Consider the following 27,508-nt stretch of genomic DNA (forward strand, 5'->3'; position numbering starts at 1 on the left):
GCCACTTTTACAATAAACAGAATAAACATTTCCCAACACTTGCATTCTGACTTTTCCGTGATTATAGCACATGCACCATGACTTAGTAAAATAATTGCCATGTGAAATAAGACAGACCACACATGTAGATTAAAAAAAAAAATCATGTTTGCTAGTCACTTTTAGGATTACAATTTCAATCTTATGTACACAATACAAAATAGATACATTTTCCCACACAAACAAATAAAAAAATGCAACTAGAAGAGAAAAGAAAAAAAGGTTTAGGAAAAAACCCAAAAACATCCAACAACTGGACGTTTTACATTCGACCGTAAATATTACTTTTTGTCCTTAAGATTTCTCGGGAGTGCGATCCCATTTACCAAACTAAACAATTTCTTTTCACCAATTTATACTTTGCGTAGGGTTCACATCGATGGAGGCATTTATTACATGTTCAGAAAGATCTGCAGTAGCTCCCGTGCTCACTACTTTCTTCCAAGCATTGAGCGAAACCCATTTTTGTTTTTTTAAAAAAAAGGGACTAATCCAAAGCCCACGAGGGGGATGAAAGCATGGTGCCAACGCACAATACTGGGGTTTAGTTTTAAATGCATCAAACAGGTCACCCAACAAACAGTTGGAAAACCCAAGACGATTCTGTGAGCAGAGTCCCGTTTGGGCGGAGGGATCTGGTGAGGTCTCTTCATAGCACAGTTACAATCTCCAAGCCCTCTTCCTCACTTTGGTTGAGGACGAGTTAACAGTCTATTGGATGGCAGTAAGCATTCAGTCTGAACCAGTCTCGGTTTCTTTTGCCTTCTTTTTCTTTTTCTTCTTCTTGGCACTTTCGGTGACCTGTAGACAGGAGTGCAATTACGTTTAAAAAGCATCTTAAAAAGACCCCAAGTCAACCCTAAATTATACTGTGTAACGGACATGGAGTGATGGTAGCAGCAGATTGAGACAAAGAAAAATTTCAGGCGGTGGATCTGTGGCGCAAATTCATGAGGACATTGATTTTTTTTTATTTTTAAACCTTCAATCATTTCAAGTCACCAGTGAGTTGGACAACTGGACCCCAGCTCTGGCTGTAGATAGCATCAAGCAGAAGAGGAGAGTGTGGCTGTTCTCAGCAGCAGCTCGACAGCAGAGAGCTTAGAGATTGCTGCCAGACTCTGGGGCTCACTGCACACTCCACCTACTGCTTCTAGTCTTCTACACTTTCTACAGCCATAGCTGCGGTCTCGTGGTCCCTGGCACGCTCCATAAAAGACAGTAAGATGAACACAGGTGGGGACTATGCTGCACCCAACTCGAGTGGATTCCCAGGCCTAGAAATTTCTCACACGGCTGTCAGTGTTTAGCATAAGATTAAAGAACATGGCCAATACTGATGGACTTGCCGCTTTTTCCCCAGCCTTACACACGCTTGCTCCCGACATGGCATATCTCACCTCAGCTTCCTCAGCAGCTGGCGCTTCTTCCACAGCTTCAGAGTCTGCTTCTGCCAGTTTCGCTTTCTTCTCTTTCTTCTTTTTCTTCTTCTCCTTCTTTTCATCGTCTGTCTTTGGGGTCGTGGGTGTAGCTTCGGCCTCGCTTCCGCTCTCTTGTCGTTTCCTCTGCAGGAGAGATTCAGATTTTTGAACCAGCTTTACGCCACCAACAAGTTTAAAAAATAAAATAAAAATCAATCTATTAGAGGAGTGACAATTTACCTTTGCTCCCGTCTGAGCATCATCAGCATCTGCTGCTTGAGCCTTAGGTTTGCTGCTGAAATGACAAAGATATCCCATCGTCAGAATTAGGACCGGTCAAATAACAGCTACTGGAAATACCCAAAGTTTATATTAACCCATTTTGTTCGACAGATTATACCAAGCCTTGGGGCTCTATTTTTAAAAAAAAATTGTCCACAGAACTCGAGGGCCTGCTATGCACAGTGCAGACAGATGACCTGAACTCTGAGTAACAGTTTAGCAGACAGACTCCCTCTAGAGTCACAGCAGGCTAAAAAGGGATAACAGTCTGCATTACCACGATTAGAGCAAATATGATTGGTCTCATACCTGTAGTCTACATAGCCCTCCTTCCACTCCGCTGGGGTGCTGCCGTTTGGCTTGCCGTGCTTGTCCAGCAGGCCCTTCTGGATCATCATTTTCTTCTGACTAGCCTTCAAGTCAAAAATTAGCATGTCAGAGAAAACTACTTAAGAAGCAACCAAAAAGGCGGCGCATAATCAACTGTGACTTACTTTTGGCCCTAGACCCCATTTGCGTGGGTATGTGTCCCGTTCCATGATGACCCTCTTGATCTTCGCCACCACACCGTGGTCACATGTAGAGATGACTGCAGTTGTCATCAGTGCTACAGCTGAAACGACATATTTAACCGGTCATTTTAAATAGGCATCTATCTGTAAAGTTAAGCCTTGGAGATGACATGACTTTTAAAGCCAGGGAAGGGTCGTGAATGGGAAAACACCATCTCTACACACTGCAGAGGGAGCTGGAGATTAGTAGAATACCACATACTCAAGGCTGTGATTCACCTTAAATGGTTTAGACTCATTAGCGATAGCAGTAGCAAGCTCCACAGTGCTGCAAAATTTAAGGTGGAATGCAAAATTACAGTAATGTTGGAATAAAGGCAGTACAACTGCGTATTCTGTGGCCCACTCTGCTGTTTCTCTTACAGGTAAAACTGCTTATTTGGAGACAAGTGCATCCAGCACAAAGTAAAGCCTTGTAGTTTTCCATGTTTTTAACAGTTTAATCCGTCTTGCACACACCTGTTCACTTTGTGCTCCAGCACAGACTCGGCCCGACTAGAAATCGGGGTTAAAATCAACCTAAAAATTTGTGTAGCATAACCCCAGCTTTAGAATAAACCTCAGCCATCAGTCTTGGGTGATAGATAGAAAGTCATCTTTGCACAGAGTGCTAATGCAATCTATGTAACATCATTTGGCTTTGATTTAGACACGCCTGGGTCGAACAGGGAATAGGCATTTACCCGTGCAAATGGCCTCTCCTTTAGTCGTAATGACCACGATGTCTTGGTTCAACTCAATGCCATCTTCATATCGTAGAACACCCGGCAACAGGATCTTAGCACCGTAGCAGATAGCGTTTACCTAGAACAGAAGAACAAACCGTCAATCATTTTGTAACTTGAAGTGCAGCAGTTTAATTCAGATCTATCATTTCCCTTCCTTTACACTTCATTAAACTCAGACAGGCAGGAAAGCATGGACACTTACAGCACTGTCCTTCATGACAAGCCTCTTGTGAGAGACAAGCAGCTTCTCCAAAGGATAGATGACTCTCCTCAGGTAGGTCTCATCTTTGTTGTGGTCAAATTGCCACTGGGCATCCATCACATCATGCATGGTCACCATACAGTCCTGGAAATGGTTCATAACACGGTTAGAAACAAACAGCCAAGTCGTTTCTACTCAGATTGAAGTCTGGCTAAATTTTATTGGCTGAGAAGTGGTGAAGCAGCAAGAGAACTACAACCTCTCACTCGTTCACACTCAGCCTTTTTCTCTACCAAAGATTAATTACCAGGACTGGGGAGAGAGCCCAGATCTGAACTCAACACTTTGGTCAAACACACAACACAAGCACAATCGCCAACAGCCATTAGAAGCCGTCTTCAGGTGTACAATGTGTCAAGCTGTAGCTGTAAATACAAGGTCGTATCATACCTTCTCACCCAGGACTCCAGACCGCACCCTCCGCAGCTCCTGCATCTGACCGCCCACTCCGAGCATAAGCCCAAGGTGAACACACAGTGTTCTGATATATGTGCCTGCCTCACAGCTCACCCAGAAGATACCTGCATTCAAAACACATGGCTTATCAGCTGCCGCCCTTGACCAATGGAAAGGTGCAAGTCTGCTTCAGATACACTGAAGCCATCAGTTATGGGTGATAGATAGTGGGTCATCTTTGCACAAAAATGCTAATGAAATCTGCGCCTCATCATGTGGCTTTCCCCAAACTATTAAAAAGCATAGACGGCACATGGTAGGAACTGAGAAATCAAGTACGTACCGAGTCTTCTCTCTGGATCATACTCAATCAGTTTGCTCTCGTAGATGGTCCTCACTCGCAGCTGCCGCTTCACTGCAGCTATGAGAGGAGGCCTCTGGAACAGAGCTCCGGTAAGGGATTCCAGAGCCTACAAGATGAAAACGTAATTAAATGATGTCTCTCCAAGCTCTGCAGACAATCCTAAAGCTTGCAAGTATATGATCAGTCCAATCAGTTCTTCTTTGGTGTATCCTGACCCTCCAAACCTGCATGAGCCTCCAGCATCTGGTGCAACAGCAGAACGCTGAAGCAGAGACGAGGAGGCCGGCAGCACCAACACTCGTACCCAGAACAGGCATGAGAGCTGGCAGGAGAGAGGAGGACTGGAAGACACTCAGAGAATGGATAAACTGATTCATCATTTCACATACTGCAAATACTAAACACACAAGCGCTGAATAAAGTACCATACTCCATTAACGCCATATTGTAATGAATACCCCACTAAAATAAGAGCAGCACTATGTACAATTTGGTATTTTAGCTCCAGGGTAGTGCCGGGCGATATGAGCGCAAATCAATACCACCATTCAACGACTATTTTGTTTTTGTTTTTTTGACCCTCACAGTTCAGTGACGAGGCTTGTGCCGTAAATATCAGAGTTTAGATTGCTTCTATGTGACCGATAGGGGGCAGAATCACATGGTAGCGTGGTCTTAAAGAGACAGCACATGAACACACAGTGGGGACATAACAGAATAATAACAGTAATAGATATAGACAAGATGGGGGCAGCCTCGGGCTAAGGTTTAGAGGGACATCCACGCCCTTGAGCAAGGCGCTGAACCCCTAAATGCTCCCTGGGCCCTGGGGAAGGCTGCACCTTGCTCTGAGCATGTGTTCACAGCCCCCAGTGCACTGGAGTGTGTGTGTGTTTACTGCCAAAAACGGGTTAAACGCAGAAGACATTTGGCTGTACAATGGCAAATAATTGCACATTAAATTAAACACCCAGCCCTACTCCAGGGCTCCCCCTACAGCTGCAGAATAATTGACTTTTACAGCTGTCCTGAAATCAAGAGGACATCATACTCTACTCTAAACGTTACATAGAGCCGTTTCTGTAGTGCTGAGTCCAGAGACGTCAGAGAATCAGCAATGAGCTGTAAATCTAAAGTAAGCTTTATACACTGTGTTGCTTTAAAGATATTATTCTCACACATTGATCCCACTTACCCTTGCAAGCTGGTGTTCATTCTCTATCGCATTGTGCAGCCGAACTATTCCCACATACTCTTTGCCTGAAACACACGGCACAAGAGTAGTGAGCACAGGCCACTGGTTTCACTGGGTGAGCTCAAGCTCTAAGCACATTGAAGCTGTTTACCAAGCGTCAGCAGCCGAGTACCACCTACCAGCGCTCTGTTGAGACTTGACGAGTCGTGTAGCTCTGTCAATACACACGATCAGGCAGCCAGTGACCTTCGGGTCCAGGGTGCCGCTGTGGCCAGTCTTCTCCACGCGCAAGATCCGCTTGATCCAGGCCACCACTTCATGAGAGGATGGGTTAGCTGGTTTGTCCAGGTTAACAAAGCCCGCCCTGGGTGGGGAAATAATAGCTGAGGTTACAGCAAACATCAACAGTCCAAGATTATATGGTTAGACTTTATAAGAAGCCATCAATCTTGGGTGATAGATAGTGAGTCATCTTTGCACAGAATGCTAATGCAATCTACATATCATCATGTGGCTACAATTTAAACAGCATAAAGTCGTCTACAAATCGTACCGAACGTAATCGTGAATGTTCCTCTTCAGTGGATTGGAGCCGTGTGGTAACGGTGTGTAATGTGACGTCCTTATGTTTAGCTTGTCAAAGTTCTAGGAGGCAAAAAAAGTGATGTCACATTAAAACAGTAATAAAACACTTAATCACTTGAAGTACCCCAACTACAAGTTAATTTACAGATATATAAATACCTCCAACAGAACTACTGCACTACGTTAATCAGAACATTGTAGGATCTGAAGGTTCTGGGCAGTATGTGATCAGAAGCGTCCGCTCGTCTTAGTTGGCGCCGGCCAGTTCCCCCTGCACCAGCTGTACTGAATATCCCAGCCACTGTCCCAGTAAAACACCGGAGCAGAGGAAGACAGACAAACAGCCGTAACCTCCACAGACCAGAACGGACCGCGGACGCCGCAGAGAGACGACCAGCAGCACTCAGAGAATGGATAAACACGTTCATCACGTCACATACCGGACCCGAACTGAGAGGGAAAGAGTGGAGCGCTCACCTTAAGCAGCAAAGGCCACTGTGATGTGTCGAGCTTGGTGATCTTGGATTCGGGTTTGATGAGGAAGTCGCCGGTTTCTTGGATTTCCTGTAAAAGAGGTCGTCCTTTAACGATGGTGTCAAATTAACCACGCAGGAATTCTTAAGAAAATGCAAATAAATGAGGCCTAAAGCAAGCAGTCGCGTTAGTTTGGAGTGTGTAGTCAAATTCTCTACAGAATAATTCAGAAACAAAGCACTGCACGTCCTGGAACTAGAGCCAGGAAAGTAGTATTCCATTTCGAAGTTTATGTTGTATTACTGTAAATTAGTGAAAACTTTATTTAAATAAACAACGGAGACAGCACTGAGCAAAGTGTTAAAATCACAACTTACCCCGATTTCATCATCTGAAATCTTCTTCGCCTTCTTCTTCTTCTCTTTCTTAGCAGAACCAACTGGAGGAAAAGGGGCAGAGGATTAGGACAAAGGCAAGTTACTAGTCTATTATCCACAGCAAAACACACAAAACCTTATTGTACTGCAGACAGTGTGCTTTTAACTGCACTGAATAAGAACAGACAGCAGTACTACTGCACTATCCAAGCACCATAAACTCAGAGTAGAAACTAGAACCCAGTGAACAAGGTACGTCCCTGGACGTTCAAAATAGGTCTAAAAGTAGTCTGTCCGTCAAGGACGTGTTTTAAACGTCAATGGACGTCCAAAATCCATCTTAATAAGTTAGTTAAGTGGTGACCAATCGATAATATCAGTGGACGTCCAAAATACGTCTAAAAGTCGTCTTTTCAATGTCTGTGTTTGGAAGTCTTTTCAACCTTAAGAGAACGTTGATTAGACGGCAGTCATTACGTTATGTCAACGTTTAATCAACGGCTAAATGTTTACTGGGAAAGCATTACATTTACTGTGCAGCTCTAGACCCAACCCAATTCAACTGGAATAGTTTGTAATGAACCAAGATGGTTTTTCTCCCTTCAGCCCAAACTGTGTGGGCAACTCTGTTTCTGGAAATCAAAGGGTTTAAAAGTGTTATATCGTTAGAGAAACCCCCCTCGACCCCCAGCTGCACTTAAACAAAATGGACGTATATCCCAGTGAACGTTAGGAGGCGCAAACACGTGGCACACGCCGACAACACGTGGTGAACAAATCCGAACTAATAACACCAAAAACTATCACATATAGCTACTATCAATGACTACAATCACGTTTATCACGGATTTCCAACGTAGGAACAAATCTGTAACCGTCGCTTTCTTTGTGAACGTTATACCCCCCAGTTATTCCAGATAACCACCTACAAGCGCTGAAATTCACCCCAAACCACGGTTAACATTCGGAGAACGTGCTGTGACTCAAAAACAAGCCAAAAACTAACATTTTTACAGAGATTTATCACATAAAAACGACACAAACCCAAATATATGCCTCGTTAAAAGAAGCTAACACCCCGTTAAGTTCAAACCCATTCCTAAATCACTTTTCTCCCCATATTTCGCCAGATATAACGTCTTAGAAGTAGCAAAGTGAACCTAACAAAATAAAACACTGATACTGTTAATGCAAATTTGAAAAAAGCTCTGCAGGAACACGCTAAGTGTCCGAGCTGCGCCACGCCGCTCCACTACGAGCAAAGTACTCGTGTTTACCACAATTTACACACGGCTCTACATCAACCGAGTTTCAAGTCTGTAAATACTGCCCCAATAATTCGAAACCAGCTCAAAAACAAAGTGGAACAAGAGTCTAAACACATTTAGAATTACAACTGCACTCACTCTCTGTGTCCGCCATCTTCCCGCCGCTCAGCACGTGTGAGTGAGAGAGAGACCAACCCGACAGCGAGGGAGAGAGAGAGCGAGACAGATCCCGCGAGATTTTATATAATCCCGCGATGAGTTGAATAACAACATGGCGGGATGTTTTCCGTTTAAACACAAGATGGCGCCAGTCTCCGAATAAACAACAAACGAACGGAAAAAAGAAGGGGAAATGAATGTACTCACTGAACGTAATTAATTAATTCGTAATCCGTAACGATTTCATCAACATGTGACCTTTTAAGAATTGAAATATACACAATAATCACATTTGGAATGAACACAAAATTACAATTACTCAGATGTTCTACCTCCAAAGTGCTACATTCAGCTCAGAGTGAACTGAGAGGGAAAAGTAGTGATAGCAAGGACAGCTTTTATCCTTCTATTGTAGTTTAATTCAAGTTTTAAAACGAAATAATTCATTATAAATGTTATTTTCAAAAGCACATATCATTGCCTTGAGGAAAATACAAAGACCATGCGGATCCAAGACACCAGAAAAACATAAATAAATAAAAATATATAGCTGCTTTATAATAATTTATTCTTAGCTTTAGCTTTAAAAAATCCATAAAAAAAATAACACAACCCGGTGGAGGGTAAATACAAGTAATGTGTAACTTATAGTTTTGAATAAGAATTAGTATTTACTCCTACTTTTTTGGCTGCCAGGAGGTTCTGTTAAAATAACTGACAGGAGGTCAGTGTTGACATGTCTTTTTTTTAAATAAAGAAGAAATGAAAGAAATTTGCCTAAACCTCCTTTAAATTAAAACTTTGAGGGTCTTAAAACACTGCTTTTTAATGAAGCCCACGTTCACAGAGTTTGCAGCATATAAATATTTTGATACACCAAAATGAAGGTAGAGTGAGAGTGTGTGAGTGAATGTGAGTGTGTGTGTAGACCTTTAAAGGACTGGTGCCCCCTCCAGGGTGTGTTCCTGCCTTGCGCCCAATGATTCCAGGTATTTACACTTTGATAGTGCTGCAAGAGAAGCTCGGCTTCCCTTAAAATGTAAAAAAATAAGTGATCAAATATATACTGTTGTGTGTACATGTCATTGAATAAATATGCACTACAACGCACTCAACTTTTGTTCAGAATCAGCTTCTTATCACTGGTAAAGACGCGGCTTTCCTCTCAATCATTCCCGCAGCTTCACAGTGCTTTAAACAGTGAGGACGCTGAGCGTCTATGTTCATAGTCAAATGATAAAATTCAGTTTTATATTGAAACTCTTCTCATAGCCCTCTATACTACATTCCCTAAAAATATTAACTCCCAATTCCAGGCCTGTACCTACGATGTCACCAGTCTTATCCACACAGTGCTAAAGTGGATGCTGGTGTTGGTCAGTGTTCAGATATTAAATTAGATTAGAACCTGCTACAGCAGCTCTCAGCAGATACGACTGCAGACACCTCCAACTGCACTTACTTCAATGGTTGGTTTTGCCCCGACAGCTTTATTTGTAAATAAATAAAACAATCTGATCAGAAACTGTAATATTTACCAAGTGACATTAACGACAGGGGCAGTGCAAAACTGGGGTCAAAATCATCGAGACACTGAAACTGTAAAACCACATATTTATTTTGAAGGGGTGATATTGAGGCATTTGTTGTGCGTACAATCAAACTGAGATGAATTGTAAATGTACAACATAAAAACTGCTTGAAGCATTGCGAAGAAAGGTTTAGAAACACGCTGAGACCTGGGAGTTGCTCTGGAGGACGAACATGGTACGTACAACACATCCAAACATTATCAGTAAGGCACAAGGTCGTAGAAAAGTTTACCGTGCGCTTCACAGTTTTCAGCATTTACCCTTTAATTCTCCCAAATCACAGCGCTGCTCAGAACGCAGAGTGCATTTTCCTTCTGAATTGCAATGTATTTCTAGGTAGGTCTCTGACCTCTGAGGGGAGTGTGTAGAATATCACACGTCTCTACCGTTCCCCGAGGACGAGGATTAAAAAATCAGTTAATATTTTAAAGGAGGTCAACGTTCACAGACATTAATTTTCAACTCAAATGTCAGTTTTCATTACTGCGTCTGCTTGCTTCCACATGAGCTTTGCTTAAATTATTCAACATCAATTAAAACGAAAGCTTTTCCAAGTAAGACACAGCAAAGTGCAACAAAAACAGCTCTTTCCTTTTCCATTTCGTAGTGTGTCTCATTCATAAACAGCACGGTTGATATTTACATTTATTTATTTATTCTGTGAATTTTCAACTCACTACTGAATCTCAAGCTCAACCCCAGGGTTGCCACGTCTACTGTAATCATGCAGCGCTAGAACCTCCATCTCTGTGGAAAAGCAAGCGGGTTTAAATCTAAAATAGATACAGAGCAATCAAAATAATACGAGAGAAATGCTGAACGATATATGATCATAATAATAATAATAATAATACTACACGGCATTAAATACTAAACGTCTGGGACATGTCGTACCTTTATAAACATCTATGAATGTTCCTGAAACCATTTTTAAAACCGTTTAAACCTTCTACTGAGGACTTTTATTTTGTAAAACGTGTCCATTTAGCTCAAGACTTCGAGTAACTTGAGCCTAGGCCACTCAAGGGGGTCAAAGGTGGAGGACTGGAGATCACTCTTGTGTTACAGTAATCACAAACAGACCTGCTGCCATTTTATTTTAAAATAAAATTAATAACAGGGTCTGCTTCCTGTGCAGAGGAAAGAGGAAGTGCGTTCTTAAACAAATCTAAAACACGGTCCTGTTCACACAAAACGTATTTGATCCAAAGCTTCCTATAAATGTAAATTAAAACAGAAATCTATTTATATTTCAGAACTTCATCCATTCAATTGATCTGATCTATCCTTTAAAATTCAACTTCATCTGTCAATCGCACACAGAACGAGCGCTCCTGTTTAGTCTGAGAAGCTCCTGTAAAGTCCTTGCAGTGCATCACGAGGATTTAATGCAGCGAGGTACTGATTTCACCATTTCTACAATACAATGCTTAAGTTGTTCCTTTGGTTTTCCCTGTTGCTGATTGGTTGGTCGGTTAAGCCTGAAGGCCGAGCGCTCGAGCCGTATTGAGCACATCGTCTCTGGTCAGGTAACACCCACAGAGCTGTCGCAGTCCAGTGAAGGACTCTCTACCGTGCAGCACTCTCCAGTTGTCAATGAACAGGACCTTAACACACAGAACAGAACAGTGGTGTTTAGAACATTCAGTTTTCATTTAATGTTCATTTAAATTCAAACACGTTTTCAAACGTTAAGGGAACTCTAGGTAAGATTGTGTCTGTTTGTGTTTTGGGCGGGGCACGGTGGCGCTGCAGGTACTGGGTCCTTAAGGTCTTTTTAAGGTAAAAAATATAATGTAGTGTTCCTTTAAGTCCCAAAAACACTCTCCTACAGGCTGCATGCTTAAATCATACTGGACCTGCCTCTGATCATGTTGTTTATTACTTCCAAAACAGACTTGCTTTTGGGTTATAACACTACATGCTGCTTTATGAAATAAAATATTAACTAAATTGTATTGGGCGGCACGGTGGCGCAGCAGGTAGGTGTCGCAGTCACACAGCTCCAGGGGCCCGGAGGTTGTGGGTTCGATTCCCGCTCCGGGTGACTGTCTGTGAGGAGTGTGGTGTGTTCTCCCTGTGTCTGTGTGGGTTTCCTCTGGGTGACTGTCTGTGAGGAGTGTGGTGTGTTCTCCCTGTGTCTGTGTGGGTTTCCTCTGGGTGACTGTCTGTGAGGAGTGTGGTGTGTTCTCCCTGTGTCTGTGTGGGTTTCCTCCAAGTGACTGTCTGTGAGGAGTGTGGTGTGTTCTCTCTGTGTCTGTGTGGGTTTCCTCCGGGTGGCTGTCTGTGAGGAGTGTGGTGTGTTCTCTCTGTGTCTGCGTGGGTTTCCTCCGGGTGACTGTCTGTGAGGAGTGTGGTGTGTTCTCCCTGTGTCTGTGTGGGTTTCCTCTGGGTGCTCCGGTTTCCTCCCACAGTCCAAAAACACATGTTGGTAGGTGGATTGGCGACTCAAAAGTGTCCGTTGGTGTGAGTGTGTGAGTGAATGTGTGTGTGTGTGTGTGTGTGTGTGTCTGTGTTGCCCTGTGAAGGACTCCTCACAGACAGTCACCCAGAGGAAACACAGGGAGAACACACAACCTCCAGGACCCTGTAGCTGTGACTGAGACACTACCTTCTGCTCCACTGTGCCGCCCACGGTATTAAAATACCTACTGTAAAATATTACCAAGCAAGTCTTACATAAGCAAGTCTCCTGAGATTACTCAACGATGGTGATTTAGGAAAATATTTTGCATAATGCCTTACAGTTCCAGACCAAAAAGGGGAACTTCACACACTGGGAATGCTAAAAGATTACATCCGGAGTGATGAGAACACTTTAAATAAAGTTATTTCACTTCAGTACTTCCTCAGAACGTGACTCTAGTTTCTGCTCTGAATTCACATTAAAACATACATACCTTGCCAGGTTTGAGTTTGACCCACAGTTCATTCTCAGGTCTTCGTAGCTCAGCAGTGAGCTGCCTGTGGGCCATGTACCAGCGCTGCACCACATCGTGAGGAACTGTGTTTATCACTGCTCGGTCATAGTTGTTATACCTGAAGAACATAGAGGGCGACGTCATTGTGTTAGAAACTAACGCGCGTTCGACAACCAGGCCACGTTTTCATTCATTCATTCATTCATTTTCTGTAAGTGATTCACTCTGTTCACGGTTGTGGTGGGCAGCGCTGTGCCATATCGTATCGTTTGCGATAATATCGGCATCATTTTTTAAATGATTTAAAAAGTCTATATCGTGATAATAGTGATATTCTGACTTATTTACGTAATAACATCAAGCAGTTGCCCATAACACGGCCTACGTTCTTTACATCAGTGACTTACACACAGTGAAGTACAGTGGAAAGTGGCTCTGAGTGACTTCAGTCAAATGGAGGTGGTTTGGTTACGAAATAATCATGTACAATAAACCATGGTACAGTGGGACCTCGAGTTACGAATTTAATTTGTTCCAGAACCGAGTTCTTAACGTGAACTGCTCCTAACGAATTTTCCCCATTTAAAATAATGGAACTTGGATTAATCGGTTCCCGCCCTCTGACAAGTCGTCAAAATGTCCTAAATTATGAAAGAATGCATGTTTTTCAATATGAAAAACTTAAAATTACACAACAAAATAAACAGACGAAAGAACATATACAAAATAGATTAAGAAACGTATAAAATACGGTAATCTTACCTTGGCGACAGATGAGCGTAGCTAACGGAGAGCGGCTGGGGAGGGAGGGATACTGGCACGGAACGAAGCGTAGATAACAGGACTTTCTTACGCTTTAAACAAAACTACAATTGCACTTTCTAAATTACTTCATAAATTAACATCAGCGTCTCCATTTCTTCGTGCACAGCTGACCTTACGTGTGTCAAAACTGTAGTTCCGTTCACTGTTTAAGCACTTTTGATTGAGTCTTTTGTGGTCTTCTTGGAGGCCATGGTGCACAATAAAATTTGCAAAAACCACTAAAAACACTTGTAAAACGTTATAACGAACGAGATACGACTTGATACTGCGCTGTCACACGTGAGAAGAACGTGGTGGCTGGATGCGAGAGGAATCTGTGAACGAACACCACGCCAACTATCGGTCAGATCCCGAAGATCAGCTCTTCGTAAATCGGGAAAACACTCGTAACTGGATCGGAAATTTTGCTCGCACCTCTAATCGTAACCTCGATTTGTACGTATTCGGAACACTTCGTAACTCGAGGTTCCACTGTCTTGTATAAAGATATTTTTTATTCAATATAATTAATAGCAATCCAACGTTTATTTCGTTGCAATAATGTTTGTATCGCCAAGAATATTGTTATCGCCAAATTACCCTGAAATATCGTGATATCATTTTACGGCAATATCGCCCACCCCTAGCGGTGTATCTTGTGCCTACCTGGAATCACAGTGCAATGTAGGGACACACCCTGAGCATCACACATTCACACCTATGGAGACTTTGAGTTGCCAGTCCACCTACCGTCATGTCTGAACCCATAACCCCCGAGACACTACCTGTCGTGCCACCGTGCCGCCCCCAGAATGGTATTACTGACGAAAATACCATCAGTACCAAGAGATATAAAGAGCACTGTAAATGAATGAATGAATGAATGCTATAATTCACAAGCCAGTAAAAGCTCTGTGTACCGGATCATGTAGACCTCATTGTTCCAGGGGTAGACGTTGAGCACGGGGCCGATGCCGATCATGTGGTTGCGATGGTGACCAACGCTCTCGATGTACTCATGTTTGATAGGGATGCGTGAGAGGAGCTCAAACTCTTCTGGTGATTGCTGGAGCACTTTATCTGCGGCGTAGAAGCCGTCCACCAACAGAGTCCTGCCACCTGTTCCCTCGTGCCTCAGGCAGTGGAAAACCTGGATCCTGTCATACAGTCAGTGCAAGTAATGGGTTAATGAGGTTATGGGTAGCTGAAAGAAACAGAAAGAAAGCTCAGACAATGTGATTTTCACTGTGTAGTGTATTATTATATTATTATGTAGGGCTTTTACACACTACACGTTTATAACATCGTTTCACCATTCAGCTGCAACACTGAAACACTCCACTGACCGTACAAAAGCACTGGCCTATGTGTTGTTCTGCATACTTTGTTTGCTCCTTACTTCCTCAGCGCTCAGGACCCCCACAGAGCAGGTGTGATGTGGTGGTGGATCATTCTCAGCGCTGCAGTGACACTGACGTGGTGGTGGTGTGTTAGTGTGTGTTGTGCTGGTGTAGAGTGGATCAGACACAGCAGTAGCTGCTGGAGTTTTTAAACCCTGTGTCCACTCTCTGTCCACTCTGTGAGACACTCCTCCCTCGTTGGTCCACCTTGTAGATGTAGAGTCAGAGACAGTAGCTCATCTGTCGCTGCACAGTGTGTGTCGCTCGTCCTCTAGTCCTTCATCAGTGACACAGGACGCTGTCGGCTGGATGTTTTTGGTCGGTGGGCTGTTCTCAGTCCAGACACTGAGGGGGTTAAAAACTCCAGCAGCACTGCTGTGTCTGATTCACTCTACACCAGCACAACAGGCTTATTTTAATATTCTGGTTTGTTTGTGTATGTCGTTGACTATGTCTGACGGTTCTCTGGTCAGTGGAAACACAGCGATTATTCGGTTTGCTCTTTAAACCATTTCTGCGCACTTCCATAATCTCCCTCTGTTGTCTCTGTGGTTATTTTAGCAGCAAACTAAACTTCGGAAAGAATTCAAACGTCAGAAGAATCCCTTTATCTTCTGCTTCATCACAAATGATGCTGCGTCTCCGAGGCACAGAAGCATTCATGAAGTTTCAGTTCCTGAATGAGGCGGTGAATCTCCACGTCCTCCTGTGGTTTTCAAAACTGCAAAGCGGCTGGCTGTGAGTCACTGCTCCCCCCACTCAAACACACACACTTCATCTCAGGACGGGCTTATGGAATAGTGTCAAGGGCTGATATTAGACACAGACACACGGCAGCAGTGTCAACATTGACACGGCCACCGCGGTCACGCGCTCCGCACTTTGTGAAAACACAGTCACGAAGTCTACACTAAGGTTGTGTACACTACACCTGCATCTACATAGTGGATCATAGTAGAGCTTGTGTGTGAGCTTGTTGGGAGATTCACGTGTGTGGTGTATCCTGAAGAACAGGACTCTAAAATGTAACTGCACGTAATTATAGATGTCCTGTTAATTAACAGCAGTCACTAGAAAAGTCACCACGACAGTCGAGAAGAACATGCCCTCGTTTCCTGTAGGAATTTGGAATAAAAGCAGCGCAAAAACCTGATGAAATGTTCTTCAACACTGGAGGACTCTGGTAACATTCTGTTGTGCCGTACATCGACGGAAATCTACAGGTTCCTAAAGGAAAAACACATTTGGGCGGCACGGCGGCTTAGTGGTGACCACGTTCGCCTCCCAGCGCTGGGGTTTCCTCCGGGTGACTGTCTGTGAGGAGTGTGGTGTGTTCTCTCTGTGTCTGCGTGGGTTTCCTCCGGGTGACTGTCTGTGAGGAGTGTGGTGTGTTCTCCCTGTGTCTGCGTGGGTTTCCTCCGGGTGACTGTCTGTGAGGAGTGTGGTGTGTTCTCTCTGTGTCTGCGTGGGTTTCCTCCGGGTGACTGTCTGTGAGGAGTGTGGTGTGTTCTCTCTGTGTCTGCGTGGGTTTCCTCCGGGTGACTGTCTGTGAGGAGTGTGGTGTGTTCTCCCTGTGTCTGTGTGGGTTTCCTCCGGGTGACTGTCTGTGAGGAGTGTGGTGTGTTCTCTCTGTGTCTGCGTGGGTTTCCTCCAGGTGACTGTCTGTGAGGAGTGTGGTGAGTTCTCCCTGTGTCTGCGTGGGTTTCCTCCGGGTGACTGTCTGTGAGGAGTGTGGTGTGTTCTCTCTGTGTCTGCGTGGGTTTCCTCCGGGTGACTGTCTGTGAGGAGTGTGGTGTGTTCTCTCTGTGTCTGCGTGGGTTTCCTCTGGGTGACTGTCTGTGAGGAGTGTGGTGTGTTCTCCCTGTGTCTGTGTGGGTTTCCTCCGGGTGACTGTCTGTGAGGAGTGTGGTGTGTTCTCTCTGTGTCTGCGTGGGTTTCCTCCGGGTGACTGTCTGTGAGGAGTGTGGTGTGTTCTCTCTGTGTCTGCGTGGGTTTCCTCCAGGTGACTGTCTGTGAGGAGTGTGGTGTGTTCTCCCTGTGTCTGCGTGGGTTTCCTCCCGGTGACTGTCTGTGAAGAGTGTGGTGTGTTCTCCCTGTGTCTGTGTGGGTTTCCTCCAGGGGCTCCGGTTTCCTCCCACAGTCCAAAAACATGGAGGGTAGGTGAATTGTCTTCTCTAATAACTGTCCTGGTTAATGAGTGTGTTTGTGTGAGTGAATGTGTGTGAGCCCAGATATGGATTGGCGCTGTGTCCTGGGTGAAACCCTAGTGCCCGATGCAGTCCTCCAGGTGGACGGTCGTTCCTGGTCGAGAGTACGCTGTGTGCGTTTGGCTGCCGCTTCTCACCAGTGTGTGTGTGTGGACTGAGCGTTCTGAGCAGTGTGTGGATTGTAAAGCGTCCTTGGGTGTCTAGAAAGGCGCTATATAAGTGTAAACATACATTACACACAGTGACCTGGGGAACGTTATTCAAGTCTCCAGTGGAATTTTTACAGAACTTTGTTTTTACTCCAAATTACTTCCAAATATTCCTCCAAATCCCTGCAGTAAAAATCATACACAAATTATAATGTATTTAATGTTGTTCAAAACTGCAATGGAGCTTTCAGATGACCGTTTGACTTTAATTAAAATAAAATGAATAATGTACATTTCCTTCAGGTTATGGACTTGTTTAAAGGAGTATCAGATTTGATGTTTGTGATTGAAACTCAGAAATACGATCATAGCGTCCAGTTCTTTTGTGTATATCACATCTCCACGTTTCCTTGAGAAACAGGCTTCCCTCAAACACTCACACACTCATTCTACCGTAAACCGCTATGCGAACGTGCACTTAGAAAGCATAGTGTATCTGGCGTGACTGCGTTTTCACGGAGCGCAGATGGCGTGACCGCGGTGGCCGTGTAACTGCTGACGCTGCCGTTCTGGGCGTCTGCGTCTAATGTCGGCTCTTGACGAGTACGGAGACGTTATGCACTGTTCAGTGGACAGTCGGGGGGTCTCCTGCTAGAGCAGAAATGAACAAAGACAAACCTGGTAATCCCATTTGTTTGAAAACATTTCACTTAGCTACACCTCATTTTAACTCTTAAGAAGCCCTTTTGTTCGACGATTACCCGTAGAGACTGCCTTCTGTGTAGTTTATAAACAGTATTAACTCTTTCTTTGCGCATTCATTCGACAAAAATGTAGCTCTAACGCCTGTCGAGACGGGGACAATCACTGCATGAGCGCGGACGTGCTGAGAGTCAGTGTAGTGAGTCTAACTCACGCCGCTGACAACTCTGAGAGTCTGTAAAATGATGACTCTGACATGGAGACGTGACTGTTCCGGTGTAGCCTCGGCCTTGGGGCATAAGCAGAGCGTACAGCTAAAGCCCTAACAAAACAGGAGGTCAGTGAGTTCATTTGTACAGCATGGGAACTACAGCACAGCTAACGACTAAGACCCTTCACCACATTCTTCTTTAGAGCCGTCGGTCGGTGAAGAGGGAAACGAGCTCTCAGGAAGACTGAAGTGGAGTTGAAGAATGAAGTTGTAGTACGCACCCACAAGGCTCCTGGAAGTACGAGGTGTCTGTGTGACGGTCCAGTGCCAGCTTTGTGTAGGCTGTGTCTCCACGGGAGAAGTCGGAGGTGAAATTCCACATGCGGCCGTACATGGTCTCCCTGGAAACACAAGGGGAGGACAGTTTAGGTCAGAGGTTTATCGGGTGAGAGTCGGTAACATCAGAAGGTTAAAGACCTGCTCGTTTTTCTCTCTCATCATCGGTGTAGCTCATACACATTTCCGCAGGAGTAGTGGAAAAAAACGTGCTGTCTTCAGTCCACTGTGGCTTTCCCAACCAACTTGCAATTGCTGCAAATTCCCCGCTACTGACCTCGTCACCTAACGACCATCTGCGACGAATGACAGCACGCAACCCACGCAGTAAACAGCAATTTGGTTTTGTACCGAACGTGTCCTTTAAGGCATTAATTAAAGCCTCTTTCAAGAACAGCTTCTCCCCAGCGCTTTCAAATTAATTCTCCATATTAAAGCTAAAAAGAGAAAGGATTAGCGACTCTGAAGTACATTCTCTTAGACGCACACCACCTGCAGTGCGCTCAAACAGCAGGAGGCTCCGCTGCCAAAGAAGCAGCCCCGTCACACGCACTCGAGCTGTTTACAGTGGAAAAAGGCTTAATATCTTGACTGTTATGATGAGAAAGTTGAAGCCTTAAAGCCCCAGTCGGGCTAGTTTCAGCGCTGTAACCGTGGGTGTGTTCTTTCCTCAATAACAACAACAACACGCCCTACAAAGTACACAACATGCAGTGTACATTCCTCATGCGCTCTCAAACACAGCCACATCTTCAGCACTGGCCACGGGGCTTTCGTTAAAACAGAGCAGCAACGAAGGGATCCACAAAGAGAACTGCGCAAAGGTTTCAAAAGTGTTACTGACAGTGCTCCTTCATTCTGTCGCAAGCACCGGGTTCCAAGCCTCTTCAGAACAACACTGAGCCAAAAACCCAGAAGAAACCAGTGATCTGTTTAATCTTTAAACTGAGAACGAGCTGCTACAGCTTCAAGTGTAAGTGATAAACAGTTCAGGTGTCTCTTCCAAAACACTTCCCAGAGGGACACTGCTGAGCCGAGGCATTGCCTTTCATTACAGTCACATGGCAATGTTTAAACCTCACAGTCGTATTTCATTCAGTCCCAGGACACACCGATCAATGCCAAGCTGCTCCAATGGACAGCGGATTTGTACGAAGCCTTTAACTGATTCCTGAAGGGTGCCATTATTATAAATGACGTGTTTAAACAACATATTACTACAGGCACAAATACGTTTCACAGCATTTTTAAAATACACTAATCCCTCGCTACTTTGCGGGTTTTATTAATATGTCCATGTATTAGACTGGGCCTGTAGGTGACAAAATATCATTTACACGTGTTTCTTACGTACAGTACGTGTGTTGTTCACGTCCACATCAGAGTGAAATTTACTGACGCTAAATCACAGCTTAGGAATGTCTCTATTAAAGAAACTGGTAGGATATCACATGTAGTTCCAGCTGAAAAACATTACAGAACGACTGTTTAATGCAAAAATATCTGTCCTCTACTTCGCGGAAATTCGTTTTTCGCAGTTGGTCTTGGAACTTGGAGGGATCACTGTATTTTCCTGTAACATAAAACTGTCACTCAAAATTCAGCCTTTTTTTTTTCATTTTATGAGAAAATAAATAATTAAATAAAAATGGTGAATGAAACAGATGTGCATCTATTTGTTCTGCTCTTGGGGATAATTTTGTATCCAAATTTATAACTTAACGTATAATATTATGCAACAGTTACCATAAAATGACTGGAGTGGGGGAGTGTTTCATACATTCATTCATTCATTATCTGTGACCCTTATCCACTTCAGGGCCGCAGTGGGTCCAGAGCCTACCTGGAATCATTAGGCGCAAGGTGGTAACACACCCTGGAGGGGGCGCCAGTTCTTCACAGGGCAACACACACACACACCTAAGGACACGTTTGAGTCGCCAATCCACCTACCAACGTGTGTTTTTAGAGCGTGGGAGGAAACGGGAGCACCCGGAGGAAACCCACGCAGACACAGGGAGAACACACCACACTCCTCACAGACAGTCACCCGGAGGAAACCCACGCAGACACTCCTCACAGAGAGTCACCCGGAGGACACCCACGCGGACACAGAGAGAACACACCCTGGAGGGCGCACCAGTCCTTCACAGGGCAACACACACTCATACATTCACTCACACACTCACACCTACGGACACTTTTGAGTCACCAATCCACCTACCAGCATGTGTTTCCTGGTCTCTGGAGCTGTGTGACTGCGACAGTGCCATTATTATTCAATTCTGGCAGCTCCTAGACCTTTACTACAAAATGATATTCCACCACAAGCTTCGTTTGGTTAGTATTGGACAGCGTTTATGAGCATGAACACCACATAACCCAGAGAGACATCTCACCTGATCAGACTAACTCTTTGGGTGGCTGTCTCTGTTGCCTCCAATGTGGCTGGGACATCTTCTACAAAGGCAATGCCGTACAGCAAGAAGTTCCTGAGGAATTTCTTCAGCTCATCATCACAGCTCATGAACTTCTCCCAGCTGGCTGAAGGCACCTTGGCTTTGGTGTAGATTTCAGAGTTCCACAGAAGGCGTGGCTGCACGGCACCGCGTTTCTGACCCTCGTAGCTGTTCTCCACCAGCCAGGACAGGCCGTAGCGCGTGACGTGGCCATCGGGCCCTGACAAAAAAGATAGAATAACACAGTGCTAATGAAGCCTAGTATCGATATATGGATATCTCTGGATCAGCTAAAGGTCTCCAAGCACTTCCAGGGTGTTTTTACGTTCAGGACCCGAATAAGAAACATGGAAATGACCCATTACAGTGTGTACAGACCTCCTGAAGTGCACGAGCACAGAAGGGTACTGAAGTACAATCATTTGAGACGTGCTCACAGAGATCTCAAAGTCTGATTATAACGTTATCAGCGAGAAACGAAGATGTGCAGTGAATAACCAACTCAGGAGTGAAGTAATCATTTGACAGAGTGTACGGTTACTATCCAACAATCTGTAACCACAGTAACGCTGTAAGGTCTTGTGGATGGCCCAGTTGCTCTGTCAGCAGTACCGCGTCCTTTATAAGAGTCAAAGTTCGGTCTGTACAATAACGTCTTATCTTAACAGTGTCGAGAGATACACATCTGTGCCTTGGCACTGAATCAAATCCCTCCAGTGAGATCCCAGGCTGTTCCTAGGGCTCTCGGGGGGACGGGGTCAGGCATTAAGCCCAGACCGAGATCATTTAGATTCCATCTTTTAGAAAATACTGTGACAACAAACAACTTGTGTGGGTCGGGTGCTACCAAACGCTGGGGTTTTCCAACGTCTGGGGAGATTAGATTTTGCTCATTATACTCAAGGGGAAACAACTCTCTTTTCTGGACTCCTACACTTAACGCATCAGAATAACCGTGGCTGCTTTTATTGTTGCTGTAGAGTCATCTATTAATCAATTATTCGGGTTTGAAGGAGGCAAATTTTGAAAAAAAGAAGGATCTGGAGCTCCTACCAACCCACAAACCGTGAAACAAGACCGCCTAGTCGGTTTATGCGCTCTGAGTCTCTGCAGTCACAGCGCTGTAAGATGCTGAGACGCTGTGAGAGTTAAACAGAGCAAAATAAACACTGTAAATGCTCCTTATTTTAAATTACATTTTATTTTATTAGCCTTTAGTTTACTGCTGTGGAGGAAATGAAATACAGAATGTGACTGAGCTGATCCCTAACAGACGCTGTCACACAGTTCACACTTCAGTGAATCTCTATTGTACAGAAACAAAAACACAAAACGTTTCACAATGTAGCTCCAGCACGATGCTAAAAAAACAGCTAGACCTTGTGTGTGTTTTATTTCATACAGTGGCCCAGTACAGACATGTTACGAGCAAAAACACGTGACCACGGACTGTGTTCTGTAGCTGTGTGAGGACATACACGTGAGGAAAAGGTTCTCCTCGTCCACTCGGGTCTTTGCGGGTCGGATTGTGAGGTCGACGCTGGCGGTGTCCAGGTTGCGCTGGTTGGTTTTGGAGTTGTAGCAGGAGGCGGAGCGGCAGTGATCCCTCAGCCACACGTAGTCAAAGTGCATCACGAGGCCACCATAACTGAGCTCTGCAGATAAAGGCACGGAGTCATTACTCCACACTCCAGCACGTATCTGTCGACCCCCACAGAGCCGAGAAACAAACATTAACTCCCTAGACACACTTTAGAAAAGTCCCTGCCAAATGAGCACAGACGGCTGAAGCTGAGACGTACCGAAGCAGTCGTCCAGCAGCTGCCAGTTACACGTCGTCGCTTGAGGTATCGTGTGTTGCCATCTTTGGCTCCTGATGATTGTTCGTTTGCATCCAGCCTGAGACGCTGACCGCAGAGGCCCTCGCAGATTAATGAGCGTTCGTGCTAAGGACATCATCTGCACAATCAAAAGAAAAGCAAATGCAAACAACATTAAAATCATTCATTCATTCATTATCTATAACCCTTATCCAGTTCAGGGTTGCAATGGGAGGAAACTGGAGCACCCGGAGGAAACCCACACAGACACAGGGAGAACACACCACACTCCTCCGGGTGACTGTCTGTGAGGAGTTGGTGTGTTCTCCCTGTGTCTGCGTGGGTTTCCTCCGGGTGACTGTCTGTGAGGAGTTGGTGTGTTCTCCCTGTGTCTGCGTGGGTTTCCTCCGGGTGACTGTCTGTGAGGAGTTGGTGTGTTCTCCCTGTGTCTGCGTGGGTTTCCTCCGGGTGACTGTCTGTGAGGAGTGTGGTGTGTTCTCTCTGTGTCTGCGTGGGTTTCCTCCGGGTGACTGTCTGTGAGGAGTGTGGTGTGTTCTCTGTGTCTGCGTGGGTTTCCTCCGGGTGACTGTCTGTGAGGAGTGTGGTGTTTTCTCTGTGTCTGCGTGGGTTTCCTCCGGGTGACTGTCTGTGAGGAGTGTGGTGTGTTCTCTCTGTGTCTGCGTGGGTTTCCTCCGGGTGACTGTCTGTGAGGAGTGTGGTGTGTTCTCCCTGTGTCTGCGTGGGTTTCTTCCGGGTGACTGTCTGTGAGGAGTGTGGTGTGTTCTCTCTGTGTCTGCGTGGGTTTCCTCCGGGTGACTGTCTGTGAGGAGTGTGGTGTGTTCTCTCTGTGTCTGCGTGGGTTTCCTCCGGGTGACTGTCTGTGAGGAGTGTGGTGTGTTCTCTCTGTGTCTGCGTGGGTTTCCTCCGGGTGACTGTCTGTGAGAAGTTGGTGTGTTCTCCCTGTGTCTGCGTGGGTTTCCTCCGGGTGACTGTCTGTGAGGGGTGTGGTGTATTCTCCCTGTGTCTGCGTGGGTTTCTTCCGGGTGACTGTCTGTGAGGAGTGTGGTGTGTTCCCCTTTGTGTGCGTGGGTTTCCTCCGGGTGACTGTCTGTGAGGAGTGTGGTGTGTTCTCTCTGTGTCTGTGTGGGTTTCCTCCGGGTGACTGTCTGTGAGGAGTGTGGTGTGTTCTCTCTGTGTCTGCGTGGGTTTCCTCCGGGTGACTGTCTGTGAGAAGTTGGTGTGTTCTCCCTGTGTCTGCGTGGGTTTCCTCCGGGTGACTGTCTGTGAGGGGTGTGGTGTATTCTCCCTGTGTCTGCGTGGGTTTCTTCCGGGTGACTGTCTGTGAGGAGTGTGGTGTGTTCCCCTTTGTGTGCGTGGGTTTCCTCCGGGTGACTGTCTGTGAGGAGTGTGGTGTGTTCTCTCTGTGTCTGTGTGGGTTTCCTCCGGGTGACTGTCTGTGAGGAGTGTGGTGTGTTCTCTCTGTGTCTGTGTGGGTTTCCTCCGGGTGACTGTCTGTGAGGAGTGTGGTGTGTTCTCTCTGTGTCTGCGTGGGTTTCCTCCGGGTGACTGTCTGTGAGGAGTGTGGTGTATTCTCCCTGTGTCTGCGTGGGTTTCTTCCGGGTGACTGTCTGTGAGGAGTGTGGTGTGTTCCCCTTTGTGTGCGTGGGTTTCCTCCGGGTGACTGTCTGTGAGGAGTGTGGTGTGTTCTCTCTGTGTCTGTGTGGGTTTCCTCCGGGTGACTGTCTGTGAGGAGTGTGGTGTGTTCTCTCTGTGTCTGTGTGGGTTTCCTCCGGGTGACTGTCTGTGAGGAGTGTGGTGTGTTCTCTCTGTGTCTGCGTGGGTTTCCTCCGGGTGACTGTCTGTGAGGAGTGTGGTGTATTCTCCCTGTGTCTGCGTGGGTTTCCTCCGGGTGACTGTCTGTGAGGAGTGTGGTGTATTCTCCCTGCGTCTGCGTGGGTTTCCTCCGGGTGACTGTCTGTGAGGAGTGTGGTGTGTTCTCTCTGCGTCTGCGTGGGTTTCCTCCGGGTGACTGTCTGTGAGGAGTGTGGTGTGTTCTCCCTGTGTCTGCGTGGGTTTCCTCCGGGTGACTGTCTGTGAGGAGTGCAGTGTGTTCTCCCTGTGTCTGCGTGGGTTTCCTCCCATGCTCCAAAAACACACGTTGGTAGGTGTATTGGTGACTCAAAAGTGTCCGTAGGTGTGAGTGTGTGAGTGAATGTGTTGCCCTGTGAAGGACTGGCACCCCCTCCAGGGTGTATTCCCGCCTTGCGCCCAATGATTCCAAGTAGGCTCTGGACCCACCGCGACCCTGAACTGGATAAGGGTTACAGACAATGAATGAATGTATTTATATATAAAGTTATACAAGCACTGTGCTTATTTTAAATAAGAAAAAGACATTTGCACACTACATACTACACCACACATATAATGTTAACAAATAAAAACAGCTGCTGCACATGTAAAAGCCTGCCCCTTTGATTTTATTCACTTGTCTTGTGTCCGTCAGTGACTCATTAGTAATGAGGGATGTTGAGAAGTGAGCACAGCAAGGGAAGGCTATAATAAGATCTGTATGCATTTCGAGCACAGTTTCCTCTCACGGCTGTTAAAGGGAACAGTGGAAGACAAAGCTGGACGAGAAGATCAGGGAGATAAAGAACCACACACACACACACAAGGGGCTGATATAAATGTCATAATCGTTATGTTGTGCCCTGTGTTAAGTAAACAGTACTAAACTGGCTATAAACATTGGCTGAGAATGTTCTTTTTCAAATGGTTCTCAGTCGGTGCTGTGACTTTTCTGCGGGGATGCACCCAGCTGCCTCTGAACAGAGGATACACTGATGATACACTGATCATGGTCAAGTTTAACTGTATCTGTTTTTGTTAGGACTGTCCTGTCCTAAGCCTTCTCTCTGCACGTCCAGTCACGCTGAAGGGACCTGGGGAAGGCTGTGAACACAGATTATGAGGAGAGATCGCATCACTGGTTGGAAATATGAAGCCCAATGCGTGGACAGATGGCAGTGAGTATTTACTTTTCTGTTGGGTGTTACCATTTATAGCTGCAGTTTCCCCTCAACGCCAGGCTGCCTCCCGCTCTATCAAACAGCTTTCTGCTCTAAAGGAGCATTGCAAACTGTTGTATTGGGTTATTACACGCTGAAACACTCGCTAAAAGGCTACCAGGACAATGCACGCACATTTCAGAGCAGAGCTGTCCGTTTTTTCATGCGTTAAACCAGCGCCACGCGATACTCACCTCTTCAGCGGGGAAGGAGGCGGGTGTTCCTCACTCTTGCAGCTCCACAACTACCTTTAATTCACTCTTCTCCCCAGAAGACATCTGTCCTCGCCCTCATTAATCATTAATCTTCAAACTCCTGCCTCTCCTCCGCCATGGCTGCGCTCAGCACATCCACACAGCGCTGCAGCTCCCGTTTCTATTTAACACCCGTATTCCGACATGACCCGCCCCTCCCGCACTCTGATTGGATGAGCGCGGAACAGGAGCTGGACTAGGATTGGATGTGTTTAATTATGACAAGACCGTTGCCAATCGGCAGCCAATCGCAGTGCCGCATTTCTGATTATGACTGAATAGGGGTGGGAGAAATGCCCTTATGACGCTGCATGCTCGAGTACATTTTACTGGGTGTTCTCTCGGTACTCCTCCCTCTCTTGGAGAATTTATGAATTTCCGCTTCTGTTTCAACTTTAATGTACACTCAAGACGTGTCTGACTGTCGCTGATTGTGCGGGAACGGCTGTGTATTTGGGAGAGGGACCGTTTTGCTCTCTTTAGGTGGCGAATAAAATAAAAACACTTGGCTTCAAAATGGTGCACCGCACTCTAATATTTGGAGGTATATGGTAGAGTAGGGGGAGGGGGGTGGGGTTGTGTTCTACCCACCTTCAAAAGTTACATAGTGCAGTTTCTGCAGTGCTGAGCCTGGGGAAGCAATGACAGAGGCTCTTTTCTCCCTGTTATAAGTCAGTGAAACATTACAGTGATTTAGAAGCTGTAATTGTACGGTACAAATGCTGCAGAGCTCAAGGCACCCTCAAGGGCTCCAGAAATATGCCCATGAGACCAAGTGAACGCTCTCTGCATCCTGAGAGAGAGAGAGGGACCCAGCGCTCTTTCTCACTCTGCCTTGAGTTGATCGTGGACTGTGCACCTTGTGGAGGGTGGAATGTTAATGCTGTCAGGTGGTGTGAGACCGAAGGATGGAGGGGAGGGGGTCAGATGAAAGGTCATTGGCCTTCAGACTTGTAGCGCCAAGATGTTGGGCTTTGTTAGAAAAGGCTTTTTTCAGCTTGGGAGAACGTGTATGTGTGTTTTTCTTGTACTTCGTGGTGTTTCAGAAGCTTTATCCAACCTCAAAGTTTGCTGTCTTTTAGATCAAAATAATTCTACACAAACTCATTCATTCATTGTCTGTAACCCTTATCCAGTTCAGGGTCGCAGTGGGTCCAGAGCCTACCTGGAATCATTGGGAGCAAGGTGGGAATACACCCTGGAGGGTAACACACAGGGCAACACACACTCACATATTTACTCTCACACACACACACACACCTACAGACACTTTTGAGTCACCAATCCACCTACCAACGTGTGTTTTTGGAGCGTGGGAGGAAACCGGAGCACCCGGAGGAAACCCACGCAGACACAGAGAGAACACACCACACTCCTCACAGACAGTCACCCGGAGGAAACCCACACAGACACAGGGAGAACACACCACACTCCTCACAGACAGTCACCCGGAGGAAACC

At 45.7% G+C, this 27,508-nt stretch overlaps 2 protein-coding genes and 6 non-coding genes across 9 annotated transcripts; all 8 read right to left on the reverse strand.

The window, feature by feature from the left end:
* On the reverse strand, positions 1 to 8,160 carry dkc1 (dyskeratosis congenita 1, dyskerin). Of its 2 annotated transcripts, none has more exons than XM_066645130.1 (15): positions 8,102 to 8,160; positions 6,696 to 6,757; positions 6,322 to 6,408; positions 5,813 to 5,904; positions 5,439 to 5,623; positions 5,260 to 5,324; positions 4,044 to 4,170; positions 3,695 to 3,825; positions 3,245 to 3,388; positions 2,998 to 3,118; positions 2,237 to 2,355; positions 2,052 to 2,155; positions 1,701 to 1,752; positions 1,440 to 1,604; positions 1 to 840 (listed from the first exon to the last, which is right to left on the reverse strand). In XM_066645130.1, exons 1-15 carry the CDS (start codon positions 8,115 to 8,117, stop codon positions 772 to 774), a joined length of 1,539 nt encoding a protein of 512 aa, XP_066501227.1. In that variant the 5' UTR covers positions 8,118 to 8,160; the 3' UTR covers positions 1 to 771. The 2 variants fall into 2 exon arrangements, with proteins under 2 accessions (XP_066501227.1, XP_066501226.1); XM_066645129.1 differs by having other exon boundaries at positions 1,701 to 1,755.
* Positions 2,877 to 2,953, reverse strand: LOC136669000 (small nucleolar RNA SNORD83). The gene has a single exon (XR_010795574.1). It is a non-coding gene; the product is annotated as a small nucleolar RNA SNORD83 (small nucleolar RNA).
* LOC136669010 (small nucleolar RNA SNORA36 family) lies at positions 3,461 to 3,595 on the reverse strand. The gene has a single exon (XR_010795584.1). It is a non-coding gene; the product is annotated as a small nucleolar RNA SNORA36 family (small nucleolar RNA).
* On the reverse strand, positions 3,903 to 3,980 carry LOC136669002 (small nucleolar RNA SNORD83). Its single transcript, XR_010795576.1, has one exon. It is a non-coding gene; the product is annotated as a small nucleolar RNA SNORD83 (small nucleolar RNA).
* Positions 4,241 to 4,449, reverse strand: LOC136669015 (small nucleolar RNA SNORD17). The gene has a single exon (XR_010795588.1). It is a non-coding gene; the product is annotated as a small nucleolar RNA SNORD17 (small nucleolar RNA).
* LOC136669001 (small nucleolar RNA SNORD83) lies at positions 5,698 to 5,774 on the reverse strand. Its single transcript, XR_010795575.1, has one exon. It is a non-coding gene; the product is annotated as a small nucleolar RNA SNORD83 (small nucleolar RNA).
* On the reverse strand, positions 6,069 to 6,280 carry LOC136669014 (small nucleolar RNA SNORD17). Its single transcript, XR_010795587.1, has one exon. It is a non-coding gene; the product is annotated as a small nucleolar RNA SNORD17 (small nucleolar RNA).
* Positions 8,161 to 9,735: 1,575 nt separating the features above from the next.
* tmlhe (trimethyllysine hydroxylase, epsilon) lies at positions 9,736 to 26,132 on the reverse strand. Its single transcript, XM_066646001.1, has 8 exons — positions 25,989 to 26,132; positions 22,706 to 22,862; positions 22,382 to 22,558; positions 20,844 to 21,123; positions 18,390 to 18,509; positions 14,360 to 14,596; positions 12,615 to 12,753; positions 9,736 to 11,321 (listed from the first exon to the last, which is right to left on the reverse strand). Exons 2-8 carry the CDS (start codon positions 22,860 to 22,862, stop codon positions 11,190 to 11,192), a joined length of 1,242 nt encoding a protein of 413 aa, XP_066502098.1. The 5' UTR covers positions 25,989 to 26,132; the 3' UTR covers positions 9,736 to 11,189.
* Between the last annotated feature and the right edge of the window lie 1,376 nt (positions 26,133 to 27,508).

Source organism: Hoplias malabaricus, chromosome 15 (assembly GCF_029633855.1).
Source record: "Hoplias malabaricus isolate fHopMal1 chromosome 15, fHopMal1.hap1, whole genome shotgun sequence".
NCBI lineage: Eukaryota > Metazoa > Chordata > Actinopteri > Characiformes > Erythrinidae > Hoplias > Hoplias malabaricus.